The sequence below is a fragment of the Elaeis guineensis genome, chromosome 1 (assembly GCF_000442705.2).
Source record: "Elaeis guineensis isolate ETL-2024a chromosome 1, EG11, whole genome shotgun sequence".
In the NCBI taxonomy this organism is placed as follows: Eukaryota; Viridiplantae; Streptophyta; class Magnoliopsida; order Arecales; family Arecaceae; genus Elaeis; species Elaeis guineensis.
The window spans coordinates 119,097,983-119,117,846 of NC_025993.2; the positions used below are offsets into that span (position 1 = coordinate 119,097,983).

Consider the following 19,864-nt stretch of genomic DNA (forward strand, 5'->3'; position numbering starts at 1 on the left):
ATCTAAAGTATATATTTATTTTTTATCAGTAAATTTTAAATATCAAATACGAAATAAATCTTGACATTGGATATTTAGGCTCTATATTGTGTTGTTCATACCAGAATCCAATATCAGTGCATCTTACTTTTTTCTGACAAACTTGACATGCCGTATAACACCATCCATATCTTGTTTCGATATCGTTAATTAGAGTCTCATAAGTAAAGATAGTATCCTATAAATCAAATAGTTTAATATTTAATTATGATTATATATCTTCAAATTTAAATATCAAATTTTAAAAAATTATATGATATATGAATGAAGATTTAGTATTACACAGTTTCAATCACCTAGCCATAACAATCCCACTTGATAGATTTTATGTCTTGAACTAAAAGATCCCATTTTGATACAAATTATTATAGCATTAAATAACTTTATTTTGAATAATATTTTAATCATGAATTTCTCTTTCTATTAAAATATGAAAATCATAATTATAACCAAAATTTAATTGGTATAGAAAAAATAAAAGTGTCAAATATTTTGCTTTTAAGTCATTAATCTAGTTCGCAATTCTCTAATGTTAAAAGAGAAGCATGTTCCTTTTCTGACTCCATCAAACAACACTATGACCAAAATACTATTAATTCCTTTCTTTGCAAATATCTATAAAAATAATATGATTAACAAGTTCAAAATGGCTCTATTTATTTTTGCACTTCCATTACATGCATGTACATGCTTCTTTCCTTTTTCGATTAGATTAGACTTATTTAAAAATAGTTGATTCTAAAAAATAAATTTTATCTAACCAAGATCAAAAAAGTCAATAAAATAACTAATTCTAGATAAATTGAGCTCTCTCTCTCTCATCCATGCAAGGAGAAAAGGATTGACAATCCCATAAGAGCCATGGATCATAAACTGCTGGATAGCTTCAAAAGCAATTAGATCATTCTTATCATCAGAAATTTTTATCTTGATGATACAACCTATATCCATAGTAGAAGGGTATTTATCCTTATTACGAAGAAACAGGAGAATATGAGCATATAGAAATCCCTTCTTTTGAAACTCAATGGAATATACAACCACATAAAAGAATATAATAAAATCATACTTATAGAATTAGAAAATTAATAATATAATAATAAAAATATAATAAAAATTTGATGAAAAATAGAAAATAACATAAATCTGCTACAACTCTGTCAAATATTTTTTCATGCTTCAAATCATGAAGAAGCTCATTTAATTTTATTTTGAATACCCATGAAATAATATCAGGACATTCAAAAAGTTGTTGGCCTGATATATTTTTCAAAAAATAACTAATCTTGGGCTATTTAGGATTGCACGTAAATATGATAAACAGATCAGAATAACCTATCCTGGATTCAAAAGATCTCAGAGATGAAGGCTTTTGTGTATTTTGGGAAGGAAGGGGAAGGGAGTTGGGCGGTGGCCTAAGGGCCTCGACAGCGATGCTCGAGAGAGCATCGAGAAAAAAAGAAAAGAGAAGAGGAAAAAGAAGGAAGAAAGAAAAAATAAAGAAAAAGAGAAAAGAAAAAAAATTTAAAGGTTAGATTTCTAATTTTTTTAAAAAAAAATAAAATTTAAATCTCTAAAAATTCAATATCAAAAAAAATAGGGAGATTTTTTTTGATTTTTAAAGTTTAAATCTCTCACGGGTTATATATAATAAAAATATATAATATATAATAAATAAAAAATAAATTATTATTTTTAAAAATAATAAAAATATAATGTATATAATAAATAAATAAATAAAATATTTTAAAAAAATAAAATATTTAAAATAGAAGCCTTCTCTCAAGAGAGGCCTCCGTATGACGCGTGAGCTCTTGGGAAAGAGGGGAGGCAGCCACATGGAGCACTCCGCGAATAAACACAGTGCTCTACGAGTGAACCCCACGCACCCTGACTAACCAACATACTAAAGAAAAATCTGTGGCATGAATCGTAAAGCAATAGAAAAAATAAAAATAATAAACCCCACACACTATGCACGCGAGGCAGGATGGAGGAAGACTCCCAATTAGAGTCTTCCTCTTCTCCATTTCCGGCTATGAAAAGAGATCTAGGATAGCAAAACCCTAGGGTCTTCGGCCTATAAAACATGCCTTTCCCCTCCTCGCCACTCCATCTCGAACCCTGTCCGTTGCCGGCAACAATCCTTCTACTATTTTAGATTTTCCATGAAGCATTCATCAGACTTGAGGTAAGCAGCCAGAGGTCTCCTTTGGTAAGAAACTTTTCTACCCTCTTGCCCTCTATATGCAATTTTTCTTTGCCAAGTGCTGGGATATAGCAGCTTGAGAAATCTAATAAGGGGAAGAGACCTGATAAGGGTTATGATTTAACTTTATCTACTGTGCCATAGAGAAGATGATGCTGCTATTGATTCATAGTTTTTTTTTCACCTAATGTGTGGGCAAATCAAGCATTTAGATCCAATAAAGTAGGCCTGTTCACGGGCCGGGGTTGGGCCTAGGAAATGTCAAAATTTATATAGACCCGACCCAAAATCCAATTGAAATGAATAGAGTCTAGATCCAAGGCCCGGCCCATGAATAGGCCTACAATAAAATAATGAGGATTTTTTAATATTTTTTGAGTTATGATACTATGTATTCATGGATTTTAAATGCAGACTGAGAGAGCTTTCCTTAAGCAGCCAGAGGTTTTCCTTTGGTAAGAAACTTTTCTTCCCTCTAATCTGGTAATTAAAGACTCCTAGAGAAGCTATTGAAGGTCTGACTCTCTAATCTGTTCCATCTTTCTAGAGGTAATAGAGATTTTTTTTTCTAGAGGACTCTTCTTTTCTTTTTCAGAGGACTCTTCTTTTCTTTTCAATGATTTAATTTTATCTACTGTGCTATAGAGAAGATGATGCTGCTATTGTTTCATGGTTTATTTTTTTCACCTAATGTGCAGGCAAATCAAGCATTTAGATCCAATAAAGTAATGAGGATTTTTTAATATTTTCTGAGTTGTGATGCTTTGCATTCTTCAAGTAGCTAGAGGTTTTCCTTTTTTAAGTGGTAATTAAAGACTCCTAGGGAAGCTATTGAAGGTCCGACTCTCTAATCTATTCCATCTTTCTAGAGGTAAAAGAGATTTTTTTTTTCAGAGGACTCTTCTTTTCTTTTCAATGATTTAATTTTATCTATTGTGCTATAGAGAAGATGATGCTGCTATTATTTCATGGTTTATTTTTTTCACCTGATGTGTAGGCAAATCAAGCATTTAGATCCAATAAAGTAATGAGAATTTTCTAATATTTTTGAGTTGTGATGCTTTGCATTCCTCAAGTAGCTAGAGTTTTTCTTTTTTAAGAAGCTTTTCTTCCCTCTTGCCCTCTGTATGTAATATATATATATATATATATATATATATATATATATATATATATATGAAAGTAGAAACTGAAAGAAAGTAGAATAGCAATTTAAACTATCTACATAAGCACAAACTTATCATCTGTGAATGCCATATGGATCAAAAAAATTCTATAAAATATTATTTAATTAAATAAAAATATTATGGCACTAAAGAATTGAATTGAAACTCATATATGCAAATTAAATGAGGTGATTAAAGCCCACTCTTGCAATTAAATGATGTAACTGATAATATAGATTAATATCAAAAATTTGAATGGACATGATTTTATTATATTAATTTATTAAAAAAATAATTATTTTTAAAAAATGAGCAATGATATGATTTAGAATCTGCACACAACGTGCGGGCTCAAAATTAGTTATGATTAATTTTTAAGCCTGGGCATTGCACGCTTGTTTGTAGATCATATTCATATAATTGATTATATTTATAAAAAAAAATTAATAACATATCCATTCATATCCTTAATGTTCATGAAGATTTTAATAACATCAGATATGGATATAAATAAATTTTAATATTTTTATAAAAAAAATTATGAATAATATGTCCATTCATATCTTTGATGTTCATAACTGAGAATCTTAATAACACTAGTTAATAGAAATAAATGACTTTTAATTTCATTCATTAAGAATAGAATATGTGCATTTAATACTTTGAGATAGAAGAGTCCACATGTCATGCATAGAAAAAAATAGACAGCTTATGTGGATAGCTTCATTAGCAAATCAATCTTCTCTCACTTTCTACTTTTTAATATATATTAATATTTTTATAAAAAAATTATGAATAATATGTCCATTCACATCCTTAATGTTCATAACTGAAAATCTTAATAACACTAGTTAATGGATATAAATAACTTTTAATTTTATTTATTAAGAATAGAATATGTGTATTTAATGCTTTGAGATAGAAGACTCCACATGCCATGCATAGAAAAAATGGACTGCTTACATAGACAGCTTCATTTGCAAACCAATCTTCTCTCACTTTCTACTTTCTAATATATATACTAGTTTTTTATCTCGTGCATTGCATGTGGGTTATAAAATCACACCATTGATTATATGATAAAAAAATAATTTATTAAAAAATATTTTGGATGAATAGTAAGAGCATATCCACTCATATTTTGAAGATCAATAACAACATGTTTTAATTGTTTAATTAAATAGACATAAGTAGATTTCAGTGACATTCATTAATGACATAATGTTTGCATTAATACTGAAAGAATGGTTAGATAGGAGAGTCCTAATATATAGCATATGAAAAATTAATTTTGATCCACATGACATTCATGGATGAAAATTTACTGCTGACATAAACAGCTTATTTGACCACTTCATTTTCTTTCACTTTCTGCTTATATATATATATATATAGTTTTTAAGCCTGCATGTTGCACGCGGTTTGGAGATCTATTCATATAATTGATAACTAATTATATTTGCAAAAAAAAATTAATAACATATCCATTCATATCCTTAATGTTCATGAAGATTTTAATAATATCAGTTAATGGATACAAATAAATTTTAATATTTTTATAAAAAAATTTATAAATAACATGTCCATTCATATCCTTGATGTTCATAACTGAAATTCTTAATAACATCAGTTAATGGGTATAAATGACTTTTAATTTTATTCATTAAGAATAGAATATGTGCATTAGTACTTTGAGATAGAAGAGTCCATATGGCATGTATAGAAAAAAATGAGTTTGTAGATCATATTCATATAATTGATTATATTTGCAAAAAAAATTTGATAACATATCTATTCATATCCTTCATATTCATGAAGATTTTAATAATATTAATTAATGGATATAAATAAATTTTAATATTTTTATAAATAAATTTATAAATAACATGTCCATTCATATCTTTGATATTCATAACTGAAAATCTTAATAACACCAATGGATATAAATGACTTTTAATTTTATTCATTAAGAATAGAATATATGCATTCAATACTTTAAGATAGAAGAGTCTATATGACATATATAGAAAAAATAGATTGCTTACGTAGATAATTTTATTTGCAAACCAATTTTTTTAATTTTTATTTTCTAATATATATATTAGATTAGATCGTAAAATTAATAATAGATTATGAAGCGATAGTTCATGTTGACAAGTAGGATTATAGGTTAACGTTAGATACCGTGGGTCAAAAAGTTTTACATATTGTTTGGATTGGGGGTCCACAGGAGTTCATAAGGGGAGGGGAGCAGAGGGTAAAGAATGAACTCTTGTTTGATAAAATTTTTTGAGAGATAAAGGAGGGTAGAGAAGGGTTCTTTCAACCTCTCCGTACCCTTCACTTACTCATGCTTAATTTTTATTTTCCTAACTTATCCTTAATAAACTTTTAAAATTACAACTAAACTATTACATACTCTATCTTTCCAACCACCTCTTTTCTCTTCGCACAACTCCGAAACCCTATAGCCGTCCCTTCGCCCGTAGGCCAGTCTTTCTCTCGTAAATCCGGATATCATGATTTTTGGAAGGTAGATTCTAGTGACAGAGATTCAAAACCTATCAGTATCTGGGCTAACGGTAATCTTTCAACAAATCTAGATTTTTTTTTTTATGTAGAGATCTAAAATATATATTTTTTAAGAGCTAATATTTTGTTTTATTTAAAATATTTTTGATCTTTTATTTTTTTCCCCAAGTTAATTTTTTTTTGTAATCACTTGGTAACATTTCAATGCCATTGATATGTTGATTAAGAAAAAATCATACTATAATTATCTGATCAATGATAATAATTTTTTGAAAATTATATAAGCTTATATAAGCTTGTTGGATTCCCCCGCCAATTTTTTTTTATATTAGTTGCAACTGTTTTCCATTTTTAAAAAAATCCTTTCAATACTTCTCTTTAGTAAGCTTTTGTATTTGATGATAATTAGGCTTTCATTCACGGTCTCCTTTGTTGCTTTCATTTGTATTTATTTATTTTGTTTTGATTTTTTTTCATTTTTTGTCAAGAATTTCACATTTTTACCAATTTGCCTTTGTGAGTAGCTTTGGGAAAAAAAATAAATCACATAGCTATAAATGCTTTCTCCATTTATTTGCAGATACAGTGTAGGCGTTACTGTTCTTCATTATACCATCCAACAAAAAATTACTTGACAAAGAACTAGTATAACAAAAGTTTAAATATCAGCAAGGAGGTTAGTTTCTCTATCTATGGATGGCATCTAGTTCGACAACTTTTAATTTAACTTGAACATTATTCTTGCTTGTGTTATTTGTAGGGTATATATTGAAGGAGAAATCATTTTCCCCTCTCCTTACCTGTGAGTTACTTTTCGAAGTTACAGTTTTATTTGCTCTTGTTGTGGAAATATTATAGTTAGATGGATGTTGAATTTGATTCTCTTGATCTTCCTTAACAAGTTTAAGTTTTATAGTAATATGAATGTCTAATGATATTTTGTCTGAAATATATTGTACAGCTTTCGATGGAAGTCATTTTGATTTTCATGTGACTTTATGATAAATAATAGCAGACTAATGATGAAAATTTAATTACTAACATCAAGCAATAGTTCTATACCTTCTGCAAGTGTACAAACTTTCCTTTAATACCTTAATTGAGCGAAAATAAGTGAATATACAAGAGTTGTCATCATGTTTTGATGTTTAAAGGTATAATTAATCTGCTAATTAAGCTTAGTTGGGGGGGAGGGATGCTATTATTCATATGACATGGATATAAGAACATAGGCTTGACAAATTAGTTTTCTTTACATTGTTACATTTATTCTCTTATGATTGCCCTTTACTTGCTATAGGTTTATTTCATGTTGGATTCTTTATAACATGACTTATATCAATGATGATGAGCTTTTTAATTTACAATAATTGTATCATATGGCTATGACACAAGTTGTTTGTGTTGTTGTTTATTGGTGGTTCTTATGCTGAAGGCTTAAGAGAAAGCGACTTGAAATTTTTAGAGAAGTTATGGAGAAGAGAGATATAGATCGACAATTATTGCTTGCTGATTTTGCTAATGATGTTAAATGTCGTAATACTTGTCAAATGAAAATAATGATCTTTCATCAATTATGTCACATTTTAAGATCAGAGAGTGGTCTTTGACCTATACGATGAGTGACTGTAAAAGAACAGGTTGCTATATTTCTTATGCTAATAGGGCACAAACTCAAGAATTGCCTAGTACAATTCATATTTAACCGATCTGGAGAGATAATTAGCTATCATTTTCATACTATTTTAAAGACTATCATAGAACTAGAAGAAAAATTCCTACGACAACCTAATGGATCTCAAGTCTCTGCAGAAATACTTAACAGCTCGTGGTTCTTTCATTTTTTTAAGATGAAAGATATACTCTAAATTATAAATTATTTTATAATATGTATATTATATCTCATCAAGTAATAAAATTTTAATGTCAGAATTGTATAGGTGCAATTGTTGAAAAATATATTCGTGCAAAAGTTTCTCCTACAGTTGCTCCTAGATATCGGGATAGGAAGGATTATCCTACTCAAAATATTTTGGCTACCTGTACTTTTGATCTTAAATTTACCTATATTTTGCCTAGATGGGAAGGGACTATATCTGACTCTAGAATTCTAAAGAATGCATTAACATGAAGATTTTCATTAAAAATTTCACAAAGTAAAAGTTTACATCAATAGAATAATTTAAATACATATATATTCCTTACAGTGCATATATGATGAGTGTACTTTTCTAGAAAAATTTTATCCTGCTGATGTTGGCTTCATGATGAAGGGTGGAGTAATTCCGCCTTATAGATGTCATGAATGTATTATCTGGATAAATGTCATGAATGTTCTTTTAGATGCCTTGTTGCAATAAAATTATTCTGAAAATCGAGTGAACGGCACATTCACTACGTTAGCATATGACAACATTCTTCAAGAGATGCGGGACAAGTTTTCGAATAAAAAATTTGATAAGAAAAAATTAAAAAATCATATCAAATATGTCAAAAAGAAGTTCGCTCCGGTGTGGGAATTCTTTAAGGATGGTTTGAGTGGTTTTATTTGGAATCCAGAGACTGAAATATTTGATACTAAAAAGAAAGTTTAGGATGCACTGATTCAGATATATCTATTAACTTCAAGGATTAAACTTCTTTTGAAATCCTTTTTTCGCATTCAAGTTACCTTACTAAAGTTATTTATTATTTTATAGAGTAATCTTGAGGCTCAAGATGGAGGAACAAGTTATTTCTCAACTATGATAAGCTATGAGTGCTTTATGGAGTTGATAGAGCGACTAGTGAGCAAGCTGAGATAGCTTTTGAGATGAGGGAGAGGTTAAGAAGGGAAGGTAATATGAATACTATTGATGATATAGATTACATGGTATCAATAAATCAAGTATCGATTCATGAGGATGATGGAAATGGTAACAATGAAAATTATGATGATAGAACTGGTGACGGCATACACAATGTGAATAGTCTTTCTTTGACTTTTTTCTCTTTTCACCTGATACATGCTCCCAACGATCTGATGTTTCCTCTAAAAAAGCTAAGAAAAAAGCTAAGATAGATGAAGTTGAAATTTTGAGGGATGGGCTCAAGATTATTGTAGATGCTATTGAAGCATCAACAAGAAAATAATGGCTTCCTATTAAAGAGGATGAGATTGCTGCTCTAGTTCTTGAGCTAGGCATTGAGGATAGTCTTTTTGACGAATGCTATCTCTTTCTTATTGAAAATCCAGATAAGTTGAGAGCATTGCTAGGATTACCAATGATAAGGCCCAAAATTTTTTTGATTCGGATGGTTTTCAGTGCCAATCCTCCTCATCCACCTACTTTTTCTTCTCCATCTAGCTTTTAATTTTTGGACTTGGTGTTGGTATATGATAATATTTTGTTTGATTTTAGTATATGTAATGATGACATTTCTATATTATGATATTATGGTTTGTAGTGACGACGTTTTACTTTTATTTTGTTAGATTGGTGTAGTGATGATATTTCTATAATAATATGGTAATATTATGGTTTGTGATAATTAATGATTTTTATATATTAACATGTGGTATTATGATACTTTTGCTATAAGATTATATTCTTTTGCTATGAACGCCAATTTATTCAAGGTGTGTAGTTGTACGATATGTTGTAGTTAATGTATGCAGCTGTCAGCGTTATGTATTTACTTTTATATATATATATATATTGTAACACATGAGTATTGCTTATGTACTTTATAAATTAATATAGCTGCTTTATAGGTTAAAATATCATGTCTGAGAGTATTAGGCCAAATTATTGTTTAAGTTACTAGCCAACCCGAGGCCATCGATCAGCTAACCTATAATGAGTTTGTTGATGAAAATTTTATATTCCTTTGGACTTGTTCATAGCCTGCCTACAATATAGAAGGTGTCTAAAGGCTGGGTTATGTTGGCTAAAATATTTGAGTATAGGAGAAAATACTATGGGAACATCAATCTACCTAAAAATTCATATTTTTTTAGTTAAACTATCTAAAAATTCATATATGAACTTTTTTATTTGCCAAAAGAAACGGATATTTCAAAAAGCTAAAATCATTCTCGAATAGATTCGTATGGATTCATATGAATACCAAAAAAAAAAAAAATCAAAGAGAACAGATTTGAGAAGCATATTTATCAAAAGGAATAGATATTTATTAAAATATCATAAATATAGTGCATCTATTAATGAGAGAGGACATATTTATCAATATATATATAAAAATTATTTTACCCTTCCCTTAACTAGGGGTGGCAATCGGGTCGAGTCGGGTCATAAACAGGTCGGATCAGAAAATCGTCAGCCCAAATCCGATATGTTTATTAAACGGGTCAAAAATTCAAATCTGAACTCGATCTGTTTATTAAATAGGTAATCCGATCTGACCCATTTAATCTATTCATTAAATAGATCAAATTAGGTTAAACGTGTTAAACAGGTTAAACGGGTTAAACAGATTAAACGGATCAGATTACATGGATCAGAAACAGGTTAAACAGATTTTAAACATGTTAAATAGATCTTAAATGGGTTAAACAGATAAAACAGATCAGGTTAAATGGATCAGAAATAGATTAAACAAGTTAAATGGATTATCTGACTCAATCCGATCTGAATATTAAACAGATTAAATGAGTTAGATATTTAAAATCTAAATCCGACTTACTTATAAAATGGATTAAACAGATTGATCCGTTTATGATCCAAACTCATTTAGCCTAAATTCAAACTTATTTACGATAAATCGAACACAAATTGAATTGATGAATTAAATCATATTTTATCAGTCCTATCCTTGACCCCACTATTCCAACAAAGATCATATATATATATATATATATATATATATATATATTTTACCCTTCTCCTTCTTTTTTTTTCAAACAAAGATTCATTAATTTTCTTACCATCCCCTCCCCTTCTCCTCCATTACCCTCCTCTCTCCTCCCCTTATGAACTCTCGTGTGCCCCAAATCCAAACAAAACGTTACGAGTCTCAATCGGATAGGAGGCGGCGGTGATGGCGGGGGAAGTCCGTGGGCGACGGAAGGGAAGGGGCGTGTACGAGTCTCAATCGGCTGGAGGCTTCCGTATTTCTTCATTTTCCTCTATTTTCCCGTCCTCACGGATCCCAATCTGCTGGGAGGCTTCCAGCGGCCGGAGGAGGAGATGATGAGGTTGTGAGGCCGCGACGGTTTCCAATGGCCGGAGAAGGAGAGGATGAGAGGATTTAAAGCCGCGACGGCGTCCCTTCCGGCGATGACCACGTGTAAGAGGATGAGAGGATTTGAGGCCGCGATGGCTTCCAACAGCCGGAGAACGGCATCGGCCTTCGCCCTCCACTCTCCCTCACGACGCCGACCTCTTCCCCGCTTTCCTCGCTGCTACCTCCCGTCGGTCTCCGCCGTCGCCTTCCTCGATCCTAGTGGCGTCGGGCTTTCCCCTCCAATCTCCGTCAGGTGCTTTCCCGAACCCTCGCGGACGCCAACCTCCTCCCCGCTCTCCTCGCCGCCACCTCCTGCCGGTCTCCGTCGTCACTGGTTTTGATTCCACCGCCGGAGCTCCGACCCACTCCGTTCAAGAACCTCACCGCCGGAAGCCATCGCCACTCGCCGCTATCTCCTCCCCCGCTCTATCCCCGTCTTCGTCAGTCCCAAAGCCGAAATCACCACCACCGCTGCCTTCCCATTCCCTCTCCCCTCCGCTCGCGCATCCTCTACCGTCCCCGACTTCCCTTTGGTTAGGTTTAGCTTTTGTGCATACTAATCTTCGGATCTACTTTTTCAAAATGTTAGTCGGTTCAAGTTTCAAGAATTCTGAGTTGGATGTTTATGCCTTTAGTTATTGTTGGTAAGAATTTTGGGTGTTTCCATGCTTACTTTTCTTGAAAGAAAGCGATTTGATTTTTTTTGTTTGTTATCACCTAGAATTTGGGTTTCCATCATCATATATTTCTGCTGGAAATTGAGGTTGTTTCATGCTTTGAGCAGAGGGTTTATTTGGTGGTTGAGGGCTATTTTCTTTGGAAAGCTGTATGTTAAGAAATTTGCTATAAATTTGAAATGTGATTATGGGAAGAAAATGGTAGATCCCGTCGTTATTCACATAATTATGGATCTTCGAGATACTCTCCTTATCCAGGGAATAATCGATCTGCAGCCTAGATCAGTAGATAGGGTACAGAGAAGGTATACAAAAATAGGTGATGATTACCACTCGCTTGAGCAGGTATTTTTCTCCCTCACTCTTCATCGTATCTTAAATATCTTTTTGATGTATTGATTAGACTTCTATTCTATGAATTTTCAAATTCCAAATAGGAAAGAATGTTAGCTATTATGTGCACTTGTGTTAGAAAGTATAAAACTTGATGCTTAAATATGTGGTAATGAGAAGTTTTTGAAGCTGAAAATGCTGAAAAAATGACTGCTAGATATCAAGTTAACGAAATCAAGGTCTAGGGTTGCTCTAGCTGACATTAGCTGCATTTTCTTTTATTAATTGTGTTCTTACCTATGGATTGAACTCATTTTTGAAGTTCGTGCTTGATTTCTGGTGGATGATATGAACATTTAAAATTATATTTAGATGCTACAAAATATCTGAGAATGCATGATATTACCATGTCTTCTAAATTTAGATGAATATATACTCATTGACAGCAAGCTACCTGTGTAGGCATTTTTCTACATATAATAGTGCTAGAAAGGACTACACATTGCCCTTATAAAATCCATAATATAATCTTCTTTAATATTTTGTGCGACATAAATCTGTCAGATTCTGTCTTTGAACCTGATAAATAGACATTAATCTCTACCCAAATAACTTATTGGATGTTGTCTGATTTTTCTCATTGAAAACTATACTTTCACTAAGATTTCATCAATCTATGCAGGAAAAAGTCTTGCCTTTTAATTTCCGCCTTTCTCTTGTTTTCATTAATTTTTCTATGTTTTTTTCCTAATTTTTCCACTACTTTTTTCAATCATAAGAGTCTCGATCGAGTGGGCGGCTCCGGATGGATTTTTTTTCCCTGCAAGCTCTTTTGAGAGATCCATGAGGAAGGAGAATACCTGAGGGAGATCAAAGCGCTTTCGAGTATCTCAGGGAGATCAGATGGCTTTCTTATGTTATGATTGGGGTTTTTTCTCGGGATTTTGTGCAATTTGTGGCGTTTTAAGCGATTAATCTTGGTAGAAGCATGATGTTTTATGGGGTATGGGAAGTTTTGTGAGATAGGAGGTAGTGTTTTGAAAGCTAGGCACCTGGTGAAGACCGTAATGATATCCAAAAGTTGACTGAAGGCATCATATAAGGGTCATGCCTTGGTGTTTGGAGGAACTCATAAAACGGATGAACACATCAGAAGGTGACCGGGTTACATGCGTTATCGCTGATGGGAACATGGGATGGGCTCTTGAAGTGGTGCAAAACATGGGCATCCGGTTGGCTGCCTTTCGGCCTTCGTCTACTGCAGTGCTTGCATTATTTCTGAACATTCCCAAGATGATCCAGGATGGTATCATTGATGCTAACGGTAAGACTTGGTTTTTGCTCATTTTTCTCTGATCAGTCAAACAATTCAGAGCATGGTGATTCAACTTTTCAATATTCAAACTTTTGGAAAGTATAAGAGAAAGTGATTAAAAGCCCAGAAAGTATGAATATATTCCTGACCAATATTATAATTTTTTTTGGATGAAAATATTATAAATTGATATATCATCGTTGTGAAACATTAGCACATACCAATCATTTGTAACAGTGTTCTAATTGCAATAGTTTTGAAGATCAAATATTTTTTTTCCTCTCTCTCTCTTTTGATTAGTTAAGTTCTGGTGTGGTATACAGCTTTTTATTCAGGAAATCCATGAGCAATTCATGAGCAAAACCAAATCATCCAAAACCTTACGTGGATGACTTTGCCAACAAAAAGCAGAGAGCAAGATTTACTAATACGGTTAACATGGCATGCAGTTGTTACTTGGTGAACATCAGCAGGAATCAAATTGATGGAGGAAATGGTTGTGTTTTAATGAAGATGAAAGAAATAAAAAGAAAATGATGGAAAAAAAATTCCATCAAACTACTGGTAGTAATTATTAGTAGCCACCATTGGTTTCCTTCGGTATTTTAGGTGTTATTTAGATGTATCTTCTATTGGGGAAACTGGTTGCATTCACATAGCAAGCATGTTTAAATTTTTCTTTAAAAAAAATCTCAGTATGGGAGGACATGCTCCAGAATAACAAAATAATCATCAACCATCTTTTTTTTATTTGCATTTCATGCAGGAATGCCAGAAAGGAGTGAGACATTCCAGCTGAGCACTGGCGTGCCATTTGTGAACACAAGCCAACTTTCATGGAATTGTGCCAGTGATCTCAAAACAGAAAAAGTCATCTTCAAGTTCATAGTCAGTAATAATCAACCAATGAGTTAAAAGCCAGGGAAAGTTGGTAGGATGGTCTTCTCAACAGCAGGTACTGGCTCACCCTTCCATTGCTTGCTTCTTTTCTCATTGTGGTTGGAATTCAACATTGGAAGGGGTGAAGAATGGAGTCCCTTTCCTCTGCTGGCCTTAGCTCACCGATCCATAATAAGGCACATGGATCTTTGGTGTTTGCTTCATCCAACTAAAAATTAAGGTCTGATGAATCTGCTATGTTGCATTTGGAGACAGCCAATGAAATGGCCAATGTATTTATTGATATTTAAGTATCACCCTTCCTTTTTCATTGTGGTAGATTCTTTCAGGGATAGGGTCTTTGAGGGAAATACTCTGATCTGGTAATTTTTAGTTTGGTGTTCTTGAGAAATAATTAATGTAACTGATAGCTAGGAATAACTTGGCAAACTTGGGCTTACAGCCATTACTCATATGCTTATTTCTTGGAATAGCATGCACTACAGGTTCTGAATACTTGAATCATTGATGTCCATGAACTCCTCAGAGCTCTCACATGTCAGTTAATTTATATCTCAAAAGAGTCTAATAGCCAAGGTGGTGTGAAAAATTATTTCTGTATCAATGCATTGGCATTTACCAAATGCTCTTATAATGCCCCTACCACGGGCAAAAAAAAAACAATAATATAAAAACAGGGAGCTAGGGAGGGTCATCTGATCACATTATCATTTCTTTGTATGTAATCTGTAATAGTCATTAACACATGAAAATATGAAGTGTGATTTTTTTTTTTTTTCATTTACTATTAGGTATATATTTTATTTTAAAGTGCAATTTTTATTAGTGGTTCTTATTTGATGTACGATCATAATCTTTACCATTTTAGCCTACGACAGATCCAAGATATAGGATTACTTTCTTGGTAGAGGTACATGGACGTCGCGAAGAAAGGAAAATCATTATTTCTTGTGAAAGATACAATCCAAGCTCCGTTTCGAAATTGTTATATGAATCAAATATTCTAGTTTAGTTTAGTTTAATTAAAGTAAGAATTGAATTTTTTTGTGTACTGTTTTATTTCTTAGTTCAACACATTAGTCAACAGTTATTTATTTTGGTAGCAGACCAAATGAGTACTGATTTTGGTAACGCATTAGTTGACAGGTTTGTTGGCAAAGATATTCAATATGAGCAGCATCATGAGTAAGAATCTTTGGAATCTTGATGAATTAATTTCAAATGACCGGTTTGATCATTTGTAAAACTAAGCATGCTAGAAAAATTTTAAGATTTTAGTGCAATATAGTTGAAAAAATAAGAAAAATCTATTAAAAAATTAATAATTGGATTTACAAAAATGGCTTATCTTTTTTTTTTTGTCGAAAGTATTATATTTTGAATATTATTAGATCTTATACCTATGCTTTTATTGTTGCATCTACTCATAAATGGGATCTAAAAGCCTCAATATTTTTTTGGACATCTTTTGAAAAAATAAAAATTAAATTGTATATGTTTACTTCAAAAGAATTTCAAAAACAATAATAGACATATATGAATCTGAATAAGTCCAACACAAATTAGTTGAGTTCGAATTTTTTTAACTTTTTGATAAAAATATTAAAAAAAATTAAATTAAAAATAACCTATACTGTCTAAAAAAAATGAAGATCCGGAAAATAAACAGATATTATTCATTTTAATCTAAATTATTATTTGAATATTTGCTTTATTTTTTTATTTTTTTAATTAAATTATAAATTAAATTATTATATTTATAGTTTACTTTATATTGAAATTTATTATCGTGGTGGTTATTTTTTTATATTTATAAAATTAATAGATCCGGATATCGTCCTCGATCACTATGCTAGTTTTATATGTAAGCATGTTCATTTTGACAAGTGCTGGGTTGTTGCAGCTCGAAGAAATCTGGTAAGGGGAAGAGACCAGTTAAGGTTGGGAACCGCTTCTGGAAGAGTATTGGTCTTGGATTCAAGACTCCAGGCTTCTGGAAGAGTATTGGTCTTGGATTCAAGACTCCCAGGGAAGCTATTGAAGGCCTGACTCTCTAATCTTTCTCCCTTATATAAATTTATCACTTTATATGCTGAACTTGCATTTTAGTGAATGCCATTTGCATTTGGTTACTGGTAGGTGCCAAACTCTTTCTTTTGTATCTCAGTATGAGATCTTTTTCAATTTTTTCTTTTCATTGAAAGTTCTCATCTGCTGCAAATTTTGATAGTGAAGATACAAACTTTAGGTACAATTCTTCATAAGGAAATGAAAATGAGGTTTCATACCGCAATCAACAAACTGAGAATGTGCATGGAGTGGTATGTTTTTTGTTTCACCTTTAAGCCTGTACATATCTCAACGATTATTCTTTCTTTTTTTTCTCTCTATTAAAAAAAGAGAAAAGTATAAGATTCACGACGTGCTACATCACGGAGAGCCTTCTCATATTATTCTTGGTTTGAAGGTTAAAGCTAGCGTTTTCCTTTTCTCAGCTATCTCAATTTACCTTTGCTAAAAGAAAAAGGATTAATTTCAAATCAACTAGGCTGATCCCTATGAAACATCTCGAGTGGGTATTGGTTGGATCATATTATTGACTTGGATTGAAGTACCGAATATAGTCACAAATTGTATATTATGATTAGTAAAATAATATTATATAATAAAATATTATCATATACATTTTTGTTGAAAACACTAGCATCTAACATTATAATATATCTATTATCATAATAATTAATAGATGATCATGCTCTAAATATTGATGTGGATTTTGAAATAACTGATGCCGTAAATATCGATTCAAAGAATAATTTTTTTGTCAACAAAAAATAAAAATAATTATATTATTTTTTATTATCATGTTATCTAAATAATTTGATTTTATAATTTCTTAAAACATTTGATATCATTCATTATATTTTTATATTATATTAAAATTTTAATTTATAAAAATATTATTTAAAAAATAAATATATATATCATGTATTGCGTAAGATTTTAAGTTACTATATATATAAAAATAAGGATATCATTGATCCTAAACTAATGTATATATAAAAATAGAGGCATCGTTGCACAAGATGCTAAGCTAGTGTGTATATAAAAATGGAGGCATCGCAATGATGTCTTCCTGCACCATTTTGTGACACGTGCATGGGATTTTAACGAAGCCCTTTGACCGCCGTTTGTTATCCTTCATGACTAATAAATATCTCGATCAACGACCGAGACGAGGAGAAAAAAAAAAACCTCGCGTTGTACCTCTCCTAGGTCTCTTCCTGCTCTGATTCCTTCGCTCCAGCGATCGATCCCGGACTGCGATGGCGTAGAAGATCATCTTGAAGAGCTCCGATGGCGAGGTCTTTGACGTGGAGGAGGCTGTGGCGATGGAGTCACAGACGATCAAGCACATGATAGAGGATGATTGCGCCGGCAACGGCATCCCCCTACCCAACGTCACGAGCAAGATCCTCTTCAAGGTGATTGAATACTGCAAAAGGCACGTCGAAGCCTCCGCCGCTGCCTCCAAGTATGTTGCCGAGGACTCTTGCTCCAAGCTCGCCGACAATGAGCTCAAGGTCTACCAAAAAAAAAAAAAAAAAAAATCACCGGCCGGATCATCACCGGCAGCATATTCATCGAGAGGAAGTTCCTCCGGGGCTATGCCGGGGGGGACGGGCTGTGGCGGAGAGGGGCAGCAGGGGGTGGGGCGGCACCCGTGGATGCGGAGAAGGTATGAGAAGAGGAAGGAAGAAGAAAAAATAATAATAATAATAATAAAATATTATTTTTTAAAATAATAAAAAAAATGTAATATAGATAATAAATAAATAAAATAAAATAAAATATTTTAGTAAAAAGAGAAAAAATATTTCGTGCATCGCATGGGTTATACACTAGTTCTCATTTATATTCCAGACTCCAGCATCCCACAATCTAAGCATGCTATTAGAGCCGCAACTTTGTCAAAAGGCTATGGAGATATTAATGCGATTGCTCATGTGATTTGAACCACCACTATACAAATGGGATCAAGAGATTGGATATTTTTTGGTTGTTGACTCCAAAGTATCTTGCTGCTCTTCATGCAACTCTCCTTCATTATAGGGAGTTGATAACCAGTGTCATAACTGTGATGAAACTGATTAGCTCTATTTTGAAATAGGAAATAAAAATGTCTCAGGACATTACAAAAACAATTAAAAGCGCTGGCAAATAACTCGGGAAAAGCTTGGCACCAAATGAATTAGCGCAAACTCTTAGGAGAGTAGCGTCAACAAGCTGAGATAATAGTTTATGGCTTTTTGAAAAATGAGAGAATAACATTAAGCCAATCATCCATCATATTGAAAAAAAAAAAAAGAAAGAAAAAACATTAAGCCAATTATCAAGATATAACAAGGAAATGAAAGGTGATTTTACTCGATGCTTATGGAGTAGAAAGACTGGTTTCCTTCAGCTTAATCACATGGCATAAAGCTTTTGTACTCTTCCGTATGGAGCATGATGAAATTATATAATCTCTCTTAGAAAATTGTTCGAGAGCCACCACTTTAAAGTAGGACTAAAATTACAGCAGTTTTAGAGAGGTTGTCTCACCGCAAAAAATCATATAATTTTAGTGATTAAAAAATGCTGGCAAGAATTAAAAAATATAGCTTATTATATCGCCTACATTTTAAAAAAATATGGAGGAAAAAATATTAAATGAAATAATTGTTAAGTAGCTAAATAAATTATCTGATGACAAAATGGAGTAGAAAGTTGTTTTAACATTTTCTGCAATAATTGTCATTGAGAGGACATGCCAAATTAGCACCGGCAACTTAATCTATCTATGGGAGCTAGGAGTGCAAATGTGTCGAGCTACTTGTAATCTATTCCTACTGACATAATTCGATTATTATTGAACTCGAGTAATTTGAATAGTTTTTTAAGTCAAATTCGATGAGTGAAATATTCGACTCAAAAGTTCACGAGTTTATTCGAATATATATATATATATATATATATATATATATATATATATATATATATATAATATTTTTATTTATAATATATATTAATATATATTATTAGTAGGTTAAGGTTTGATTTCGAGCTCAAATATAGCTCGGTTGATATTCGAATCGATCTTCAATTTTATCTATTTTTTATTGAGTCCAATTTGAACCTGAAATATTAAGATTTGACCAATCCTGAGTTGATTTTCGAATTCAAATATTTTGAATCGAATCGAGTTTGAGCTTTCAACTATTTGATTCGGCTCGACTCGATCGCACTCATAATAGAAGCAACGACTTATGGACTCCTAATGGGCTTCTTACTCTTCCATCTAAATTGGAAATCCTGGCTCCTACAATTGCATCTCATGAAGAATTATATTTTCCTAAACTGTACACTTGTGCCATGTCTTCCAATTTGCGATGACAGTGAGATACTGATTTAAATATTGTAAAAA

The 19,864-nt window shown here is 32.0% G+C and overlaps 1 protein-coding gene across 2 annotated transcripts; it reads left to right on the forward strand.

The window, feature by feature from the left end:
* Positions 1-10,855: 10,855 nt before the first annotated feature.
* Positions 10,856-16,690, forward strand: LOC105032423 (UDP-glycosyltransferase 83A1). 2 transcript variants are annotated; one of them, XR_012142906.1, is made up of 3 exons: positions 10,856-13,506; positions 14,264-16,347; positions 16,387-16,690. XR_012142906.1 is itself a non-coding variant. In XM_073261144.1 (3 exons), exons 2-3 carry the CDS (start codon positions 13,290-13,292, stop codon positions 14,410-14,412), a joined length of 366 nt encoding a protein of 121 aa, XP_073117245.1. In that variant the 5' UTR covers positions 10,870-12,194; positions 12,962-13,289; the 3' UTR covers positions 14,413-14,892. The 2 variants fall into 2 exon arrangements, 1 of the variants encoding a protein (XP_073117245.1); XM_073261144.1 differs by lacking the exon at positions 16,387-16,690 and having other exon boundaries at positions 10,870-12,194; positions 12,962-13,506; positions 14,264-14,892.
* Positions 16,691-19,864: the final 3,174 nt, after the last annotated feature.

Bases quoted from the DNA above. Each gene is read 5' to 3' on its own strand.
- LOC105032423 (XM_073261144.1), top strand. From the start codon at position 13,290: ATGCCTTGGTGTTTGGAGGAACTCATAAAACGGATGAACACATCAGAA. The intron at 13,507-14,263 runs GTAAGACTTGGT...CATTTCATGCAG, and splicing joins TGGTATCATTGATGCTAACG to GAATGCCAGAAAGGAGTGAG.